Raw genomic sequence first — 10731 nt, forward strand, 5'->3', positions numbered from 1 at the left:
GGGCATACTAGGATCATAAAACTCTAAAAGCTTTGGGCTCAACAAAGCTTGCTTACAGTCTTGAAAAACTCTGCTACATTCAGAGTTCCAGACAAACTTGACATCTTTTCTGAGTAGATCATACAAAGAATAAAGGCGGGCGGACAGATTGGGCAGAAATTTACCGTAGTAAACTAAACCCAAAAATGCCTTCAGTTCAGAAACGTTATTTGGAACCTTGGCTTTCCGAATTGTCTCGACCTTTTCCGGAGATGGTAACAAACCTCTGTCACTCAAATCATGGCATCAGAAATGGCAAACTTGAAACAAACCACTTGCATTTTTGCAAATTAACTTTAATGTTGACTTTAGACAAACGCTCCAAAACCAAATTATATAAATAACAGCAAACTCCATCGATACCTTTCAAAACTTGATCCATGATCCGTTGAAATATAGCTGCACTAGAAGAAGCACCTTGTGGCAAACGATTATAAGTAAACAAACCTTTGATTGTATTAATCACCATTATTTTTCTGGATCGTCTTGACAATAATAATTGTGTGTACGCACCGGCCAGATCTAAAGAACAAAAAACTTTGGCACCAGCCAATGAGGCAAACAAATCTTGTGTTAGTGGGAGAGGGTAAGTATCGGGAATCAAAACTTTATTGATGGAAACTTTACAATCAATGACCATCCTAATACCACCGTCTTTTTTCACCACAACTATTACCGGAGATGCCCATTCACTTGCATCTGTTCGCGTTATGACGCCATCTTTTTCTAAACTATCTAAATGTTCCAAAACTTTGTCCTTTAACCTGAAAGGAACGTCATAAGCACGTTTAAATATCGGCGTATGCTCTTTTAGAACTAGATCAGCCTCACACCCATTTATTGGCGTTGATAAAGACTTAACAAAAACATTGGCAAACTTACTTTGTATCTCTGCAACGATCTGATCTGGTGAAACCGATAGTTGATTAATATTGTTTCCGAAAGCCTTCCTCCAATCTGGAACAAACACATCCAACCAATCTCGTCCCAGTAATGGAGTGAAACCACTGCCGTTTCGCAAAACAATTAGGTCAACAGTCTTTGTGCGTCCATTCAGCTCGACCTTAACCTCAATCTGTCCTTCAACCTTCAAACGGCTTCCATTGATCACTGCTAACTTCTTGTCGCATCTTTGTAGCGGAATATGATCGAAATCTCCCTCGTACATCTCCAAACTAATTACGGAAACTGCAGCGCCACAATCAACTTCCATTTTCAACCTCAAACCGTCAACATAAACATTGCGAAAACATGGTTCGTTAATTCTGTTGATCGATGGGATTAGCATACAATCCATCTCGTCATCCGAAACAGATCTGTTTAAACGACGTCTCAAACTTTTCTGATACTCAGTCATCTTGGGCTTTTCTGCAGGAGAATCGACAAACTTGACCGTCTTACTCTTGTTCTTCAAGTCATAACAAAAACGACGCGTGTGACCTTTTCTACGACAGAAGTTGCAAAACAAAGTCTTTGTCCTGGGTGAAGAACGGTTCCTGCGACCAAATGAATCAGCTTCTGCTTCTCTTTCTAGCCGGCTCTCGACTTCTTCCCCGTGAGCGATCTCGGGAAACTTCGAAGCTGTCACGCCTTCCTAATCTGTTCAAAACGCTTACACGATTGGAATCGCCAGAGATCAGTTTAGCTCTCGCTCCTGCTAATTCTCTGTTTACAGTGAGTTTCTCCGCTTTAGCCAGCGTTAAATCCTCTTCATCGAATAAACGCTGCTGCAAGTCCTTGTCGCTAATACCGCAAACCAATTTATCGCGAATCGCCATGTCCTTAAACTCTTCGAAATGACACATCTCTGCCTGGAGTTTGACAGCGAGTAAAAAATCTTCCGCGCTCTCACTCGGACCTTGGACACGTTGGTAAAACTTGTAACGTTGAATCAAATCACTTTCCGTTTTATCATACCGCTTCCTGAGAGCGCCCGTAATTTCCTTGAAAGACACGGTCTTTAAATCCCTTTCGGGAAAAAGAAGCTTCAGCTCACTGTACACTTCTCTACTGCAAGAAGCCAAAAACGACACTTTTTGATCTTCCTCACTGGTCACTTTATGATGCGCAAACACCCAATCCAGTTGCTCCAGAAACTGCGCAAACGGAATCGTTCCGGGAATGAACGGTTCAATTTGATTCACCAACGGCATACTTGACATAGTGAGATATAAACAAAATAGTGAAAAAGAAACAAATATAAAAAAATAGTTTAATTTTTCTTTTAAATGCACAAAACTGAAATATTTTTTTTTACAGTGCATGCGGGAAGATCGAATCAAAACTTTCTACTTTCAACAAAACTATAGTCAACCGGTTAATAATCGAATTGTAGTGCAATTTACACGACATTTAGAGAGTTCAACTTCACTAGAAACAACGCTGGCACGGCGAATTTTACGATATTTCACGAGGCGACGTACAGGCACACCCGGCAACTTTTACGATTACAAAAGTAATTTTGAATCTCTACGCTGATGCCATCAGTGAGAAGAGAAAGTCGTAATTTACAACTGTTTTATTGTGACATTTTTTTTTTTGAAAATTGCGATTCATACCTTTAGTGCAAACCACATTTCTGTCAAGGTTAATATTGCGTCTTGTTTTTGACCTATAGAAAAGTAATTGATTGTTGAAAATCGAAAAATCATGCGGTTATTTTAGCATTAACTTACAAACATTTTGGTTCAAGAAACAATGTTTTAGCTCCTATATTTTCCGAGAGAATCCGCGTCACGAAAAGCAAGAAACGCCGCTACAGCGGCACGACGGCTTTGGGAAAACGCATTCCAGGGAAATCGATGCCCACAGCCCTAAACTGTTTCCTGTGGTTTTTAGCATTATTATTACGAAAAAAGACCTTTAAACCATGTGGCTCCCGATATTCGTCTTGCGCTTTGTCATTCTCGCCGTACATTACGCATCTTAGAACCGTACTGCATACTTGAGCCATTTTGCTCCGAACTCCACTCGAATATTCTCCAGTGGATAAATATTGCAAACTGTTTAGTCCGGTTTCAATGAGCCATTTAGCTCCTGTTGTCCAGCCAGTATAATCTGCTCACAGGAAATTCCGTTATATTCAAGATTAAAAGTCGTTGTAAGAGCCGGATATATTTTTCTCCAGTTTTTATACTGAAAGTTTTTAATCTACTTTTGTATCGAAGATCCTCTCCGATTTTACGCCCGAAATTTATATCCAATTTTTCATTTTACATATTTAAAACGGGTTACACAAAGCATTTTCTATTCGTGCGACTTGAATTTTCGGTCATTCGTTTAGTGTGCAGGCATTCCAGCTCGTTTTATATAATACAGCGGACAATATTCAAAATTACTCTGACCAGTGCAAGTCAGAATAATCGTGTGATGCCCAAGCTATGTTATATCGAAGACTGCATGTGAAGAAGACTGGCAATTCTGTCCGGAATCGGGAGACAGTAACAGCCACGCCACTTGCGGGTAAAGGTGGTACTTCCCATAGTGATGCACACACACACATATACACTTTTACATTAAGCTTCCTACCTTCCTCCAATAGAAGCACTGTAACCTCTGTCGCTTCTCGTTTGTATGGGGAAAGGAAAGAGATGTCAGTCTTCTTAATATGTAGTCTTCGGTTATATCCTGCTTGTTACACATTTTGGGGATGTTCAGCTTTTAACGAAATTTAGGTAGGTATTCACTTAAAATTTTGTAAATACCTACTTAATTCAGTGAGTAATATGCTGAAAGAGAGTGGTCTTGACATTCGTCATTCGTAAACATCGCAATCAGAACTTTCAGAAATTGCATTCTAAAATCTTTCAGCATCAACTACATCAGCAAGATTTTTAGTATATTTAGGTTGATTCACAGTGAGAAACGCAATCGACTCAGCTCGGAACGTGTTGGAAAGCTAAGATATCATTTATTAATGTAGAATACATTTAAGCTTTCAATATAGGGGTCCCGTTTCAAAATATCGGCTGCGGCGCCGCGTCAGATTTTGAACGTTAATAACTTTTATCATACTTAACAGAATGATTTGATTTTTAGGCCAATTTGTTGAAAATACGTTCCTCTATGCTGTATTAAAATTTGAAGTATGTATAACATGCACTAATAACAAAAAAATGTGTTTTGAAAAATCTTTCGAAAACGACTCGGAAAAGTGAAAATTTTCAGCCCATCCCGCACACAGCCGTCACTTTGGTAGACCAACCGAACAATAAAATAATGAAAAGTTTATATATAGGTCCACTACATGTTTGTTCCTATGATTATTCGCATTGGGTTGCTTGACGAGAGCAGTTGGTGGGGGAAAGACGGCATATTCCTTTGGTTAGGCCATTAGAAGCCGGACGGAAAGGAAAGGCTCATGCACGGCACGAGAACGAGCGAGAAAGCGCTCGCTCGTTTTCGTGCACTGCATTTCCATTCCTTTCTGCTGCTAATACCATCATAACGAAAACGAATGTGCGTATTCTCCCGCCATGGCCAGTGTTGCCACAATTGCATGTCGCTATTACAATTTGAATTATTTTATTGAACTATTTGGCAGCTTCCGTTGATTAACTACATAAATCGATTTGTTTGTGCACCTCCTTGCTAGTAGCAAACTAAATATCCTTTATCAGCGCTAACAAATAACACAAAAGAATTTAAATTTGTGAAAATCTTTTCCTTCCTTCTTTTCAAATCTGCAACATTCTTTGAAAATATTGTTGGAATGTTGTTATTGAAAAACTGAACATGCAAGTTTGCTAGCACTGGCCACTAGATTGAATGCGATGGAAAGACAGAATATTCGTTTTGGTTATGCTAGTATTGGTAGCCGAACGGAAAGGAAAGGCACAAGAATGGCACGAAAACGAGCGAGAGAGCGATAGTAGTGCTTTCTCGTGTGTTCATATATGAATATTGGTCGGTCGGTTTTTCGCATCATTCGTATTCGTTCAAGCGCTAGCAAGCAGCCAGTCCACCGAAGGAAAGCAGTTGGCGATGACGACGGTCGGAAAAAGTGCCCCAGCTACTGGTGACTCATCGCAACCCGATCAGGAACTGTCGCCCTGCAAGAATTTCGCCCCAACTAAAGGGCAACAGAGAAAGTAATCTGCGTTCTAATAAGAGTTAAACTGGCTCACCGTGTCCGCGGGGAGTGCGTCTGAATTATGCTCCCGCAATAAAACAATAAACGGTTCTTTACAGGACCAATTAATTGTGTTCTAATAAGAGTTAAACTGAAATTTACATTTTATGGTGTATAACAAATAATTTTCAGAAAGCTATATAAGAAATACGATGTGTGGAAAGAAAGAAAGAGAATTTAAATTATCCTCTCTCGCTCGTTTTCGTGCACTGCTTTTCCATTCCTTTCTGCTGCTAATACTATCATAACAAACGAATGTGGGTGTTCCCCCACCATCCCATGGCCAGTATCACCGCTAACAAATAACACGAAAGAATTTAAATTTGTGAAAATCTTTTCCTTCCTTCTTTTCAAATCTGCAACATTCTTTGAAAATATTGTTTGAATGTTGTTATTGAAAAACTGAACATGCAAGTTTGCTAGCATTGGCCACTAGATTGAAGGCGATGGAAAGACAGAATATTCGTTTTGGTTATGCTAGTATTGGTAGCCGAACGGAAAGGAAAGGCGCAGGAATGGCACGAAAACGAGCGAGAGAGCGATAGTAGTGCTTTCTCGTATATGAATATTGGTCGTTCGGTTTTTCTCATCATTCGTATTCGTTCAAGCACTAGCAAGCAGCCAGTCCACCGAAGGAAAGCAGTTGGCAATAGCGACGGACGGAAAAAGTGCCCCAGCTACTGGTGACTCATCGGAACTGTCGCCCTGCAAGAATTTCGCCCCAACTAAAGGGCAACAGAGTAGGCTATCGTTCCAGCGTCTGGGTCGTGAGATTGTGCAGGACTGCAAAGTCGAGCTACGCTTACAAAGCTCAGTCGTAATGATGCCCCGAGAAGCCAACGATGCCTACTTGGTCGGTTTGTTCGAGAATGCAAAATAGTGCTTTCTAGCTCACCGTGTCCGCGGGGAGTGCGTCTGAATTATGCTCCCGCAATAAAACAATAAACGGTTCTTTACAGGACCAATTAATTGTGTTCTAATAAGAGTTAAACTGAAATTTACATTTTATGGTGTATAACAAATAATTTTCAGAAAGCAATATAAGAAATACGATGTGTGGAAAGAAAGAAAGAGAATTTAAATTATCTTCTCTCGCTATTTTTCGTGCACTGCTTTTCCATTCCTTTCTGCTGCTACTACCATCATAACTAAAACGAATGTGCGTGTTCCCCCACCATCTCATGACCAGTGTTGCCACAATTGCATGTCGCTATTACAATTTGAATTATTTTATTGATCCTCTCTAGTATTGATAAAATCTCGAGTACTTTTTCAAATGGACGTAAGTAACAATGAGAGATTCTCTTTGAGGTCTTTCTCTTCTGTTCATTACTCGGCCATTTCAACATTTACTACTCTACTCTTTGCATAATATTGTAGTAAAAACCGTCGGCTTTCGATATGTACTAGAAAATTAGTACAAAGTGTTGTAATGACGTCGTAATAAACGAAAGAGAAAGTAAACAAAGAGAGGCTCTCAATGTTACTTACGTCCATTTGAAAAAGTACTCGAGAAATATAGAACGTGCAAAGTACACTAGTCGCATGCTTTTATTCGAACTTTTTGGCAGCCTCCGTTGATTAACTGCATAAATCGATTTGTTTGTGCAGCTCCTTGCTAGTAGCAAACTAAATAGCCTTTATCAGCGCTAACAAATAACACGAAAGAATTTAAATTTGTGAAAATCTTTTCCTTCCTTCTTTTCAAATCTGCAACATTCTTTGAAAATATTGTTTGAATGTTGTTATTGAAAAACTGAACATGCAAGTTTGCTAGCATTGGCCACTAGATTGAAGGCGATGGAAAGACAGAATATTCGTTTTGGTTATGCTAGTATTGGTAGCCGAACGGAAAGGAAAGGCGCAGGAATGGCACGAAAACGAGCGAGAGAGCGATAGTAGTGCTTTCTCGTATATGAATATTGGTCGTTCGGTTTTTCTCATCATTCGTATTCGTTCAAGCACTAGCAAGCAGCCAGTCCACCGAAGGAAAGCAGTTGGCAATAGCGACGGACGGAAAAAGTGCCCCAGCTACTGGTGACTCATCGGAACTGTCGCCCTGCAAGAATTTCGCCCCAACTAAAGGGCAACAGAGTAGGCTATCGTTCCAGCGTCTGGGTCGTGAGATTGTGCAGGACTGCAAAGTCGAGCTACGCTTACAAAGCTCAGTCGTAATGATGCCCCGAGAAGCCAACGATGCCTACTTGGTCGGTTTGTTCGAGAATGCAAAATAGTGCTTTCTAGCTCACCGTGTCCGCGGGGAGTGCGTCTGAATTATGCTCCCGCAATAAAACAATAAACGGTTCTTTACAGGACCAATTAATTGTGTTCTAATAAGAGTTAAACTGAAATTTACATTTTATGGTGTATAACAAATAATTTTCAGAAAGCAATATAAGAAATACGATGTGTGGAAAGAAAGAAAGAGAATTTAAATTATCTTCTCTCGCTCGTTTTCGTGCACTGCTTTTCCATTCCTTTCTGCTGCTACTACCATCATAACTAAAACGAATGTGCGTGTTCCCCCACCATCTCATGGCCAGTGTTGCCACAATTGCATGTCGCTATAACAATTTGAATTATTTTATTGATCCTCTCTAGTATTGATAAAATATAGAACATGCAAAGTACACTAGTCGCATGCTTTTATTCGAACTTTTTGGCAGCCTCCGTTGATTAACTGCATAAATCGATTTGTTTGTGCAGCTCCTTGCTAGTAGCAAACTAAATAGCCTTTATCAGCGCTAACAAATAAAACAAAAGAATTTAAATTTGTGAAAATCTTCTCCTTCCTTCTTTTCAAATCTGCAACATTCTTTGAAAATATTGTTGGAATGTTGTTATTGAAAAACTGAACATGCAAGTTTGCTAGCACTGGCCACTAGATTGAAGGCGATGGAAAGACAGAATATTCGTTTTGGTTATGCTAGTATTGGTAGCCGAACGGAAAGGAAAGGCACAGGAATGGCACGAAAACGAGCGGGAGAGCGATAGTAGTGCTTTCTTGTGTTTTCATATATGAATATTGGTCGGTCGGTTTTTCTCATCATTCGTATTCGTTCAAGCACTAGCAAGCAGCCAGTCCACCGGAGGAAAGCAGTTGGCGATGATAACGGTCCGCAAAAGTGCCCCAGCTACTGGTGGCCCATCGCAACCAACTACCGATCAGGAACTGTCGCCATGCTAGTATTTCGCCCCAACTAAAGGGCAACGGAGCAACTAATCCGCTGGCTAACATTCCAGCGTCTGGTTCGTAAGGTTGTGTATTACTTCAAAGTCGAGCTACGCTTACAAAACTCAGCCGTAATGAAGCCACTGATGCCTACTTGGTCGGTTTGTGGGAGTGGGCGTAAATTACAATAAAAGCAACGGTTCTTTTCAGGACCAATCAATTGTGTTCTAGTGAGAGTTAAACTGAAACTTTTATTTTAAGGTGTGTAGCAAATTTTCAACAAGCAACATAATACGTTGGGTGGAAAGAAGTAGCTTGCACACGGAACAAAAATTTAAATTATCCTCTCGCTCGTTTCGTGCACTGCTTTTCCATTCCTTTCTACTGTTATTATCAGTATTACCAAAACGAATGTGTTGTTGCATGTGTTTAAGAGAAACGTTGAAGTCGCATGCTTCTATTCAAGCTTTTTGGCAGCCCCCGTGAACTAACTGCATGATTTTTTGTGCAGCTCCGTGCTAGTAGCAAACAAAATGGCCCTACCAGTGTCTGATTTGTGAGATTGTGCAGGATTTCAAAGTCGAGCTAAGCTTATAAAGTTCAGCCGTAATGGTACCCGAAGAAGCCAGTCTTGTCGTTTTGTTCGAGGCTACAAAACAGTTCGCCAGGCACGTAACTATCATGCCAAAAATATCCAACGATCCAGCGCATCACCATCAACACCAACGCCGATACCAAAGGTTCTTTTCAGAACCACCATTATTACCATAGAGAATTATTTGAAAATTTCCCATTCAAACGTGATTCTGTTGAATATTATTAGATTTAAATTAACGTCTCGAATTGAAATCACGACGCTCCGGTTATGTGACAGACATTACCCACCCATCTTTTTTTATTGTGACCACGACACCCCATTTCAATATTTCTGAATGAACAGAAGGTCGAGTTTGGAAAGTTTGTAACTTTCATTGTACTTAACCAAATTACACAATGTTCGCACTAATGATTCAGAAATATGATCAGGAATCTTCTGTTAGATTTGTAAGTATGTATAATTTACATGAATAAAGAAAAATTGATTTTCAGGAATCAATTATTATCTGTTCTTCCATTGGCCAGTACTACGCGACTTCCTCATGCTAACAATTAATTTCATCGTTAGCCATCTCCCTCACCAAGGCCAACAACGCCAACAAAACCGGTCCTTTTCAGGACCACCATCATTTTTGTAAAGAATAATTTGAAATATTCCTCGCCCAAATCACCTTTTGTCCGAAAATTCCAATGAGTATCAACATATTTGAAGAACGTGTTCCTTATGTATTCTACATCTCTCCGGTTATGTCGCAGACATTACCCACCCATCTTTTTTAACTACCGTCGTGTGGGGTATCTTTGCGCACTTTTTTATCAATTTTTAATTTTGACGAATTATAACTCCTTTAATAATCGATGGATTTGTATCATATCAGCACAGATTTATCGTCATCGTGTATGTATTATTTATGCCAAATATGAGTAGAATTGGTTTACACATAAAATAGTTGTTCATATAGCGTTCAAAATATTTTTGTGGACTAGCTGGGGGCTACTTTGCACACTTCTTGAATACGATATAAAATAAAAATTAACCAGTTTTATTTACTTTCATTGAAATATCATTAATTTATACTGATACCAGAGGCTTTTTCAACGATAAAAGATCACGCATTTATCGCATTTCCTAAAATAAGGGATTAATTTTAATTCAACATTTACAAAGTTTCTTGTAAGAAAAACTTGAGTGGGTTGGGACTGCTTATTGTTTTTCGTATAGAAAGAAGGAAAATGATGAAAAATGGCAATATCAGTTTATTTCTAGTATGTAAAAATAGGTTTTAAAGAGCATTTAAAGATTTTTTGAATTATCAATTAGCCACACGGTGGGATTGAAAATTTTGCAAAATAAAAAAGGGAAATAAGGGGCTATTTATGACGTATATTTGAGTACTAAATTGATGGCGTAATTAGTACACAAGGCCACGTTCTCAAGTTATGCACTTTTTATGTCAAGAATTCCGAAATAAAGGTTCGAAGAAAGTTTTTTCGCGGCCAACATCACATTATTTTGCAACCACCAACTTTGGAGGTTCAATGTCTTCAAAGAAATTATACAACATAATACAGAGCATCTCTTAAAAAACAATTTTGGTAAAATTATTCTCTTGAACATAATCACGGAGAATAAACTTAAAACATTATTTAGAGGCTTGGTATCTTCGGTAGAGTTATATTAAAAACAACTTTTTTAAAAACTCAAAAATCTTCAAATGCTCATAAAAACCGATCCTGACGTACTAGAAACAAACGGAAAACCGATTTTTATTCTTTTTTCTTCTTCCTTCCG

At 39.1% G+C, this 10731-nt stretch overlaps 1 protein-coding gene across 1 annotated transcript; it reads right to left on the minus strand.

Annotated features, from left to right (window-relative positions):
- Positions 1 to 1550: 1550 nt before the first annotated feature.
- LOC131683159 (uncharacterized) lies at positions 1551 to 3060 on the minus strand. Its single transcript, XM_058964990.1, has 2 exons — positions 2598 to 3060; positions 1551 to 2193 (listed from the first exon to the last, which is right to left on the minus strand). Exon 2 carries the CDS (start codon positions 2190 to 2192, stop codon positions 1551 to 1553), a length of 642 nt encoding a protein of 213 aa, XP_058820973.1. The 5' UTR covers position 2193; positions 2598 to 3060.
- Positions 3061 to 10731: the final 7671 nt, after the last annotated feature.

This window comes from Topomyia yanbarensis, chromosome 2 (genome assembly GCF_030247195.1).
Source record: "Topomyia yanbarensis strain Yona2022 chromosome 2, ASM3024719v1, whole genome shotgun sequence".
Classification (NCBI taxonomy): domain Eukaryota; kingdom Metazoa; phylum Arthropoda; class Insecta; order Diptera; family Culicidae; genus Topomyia; species Topomyia yanbarensis.

Coding starts and splice junctions, on each gene's coding strand:
- LOC131683159 (XM_058964990.1), bottom strand. CDS start 2,192: ATGCCGTTGGTGAATCAAATTGAACCGTTCATTCCCGGAACGATTCCG.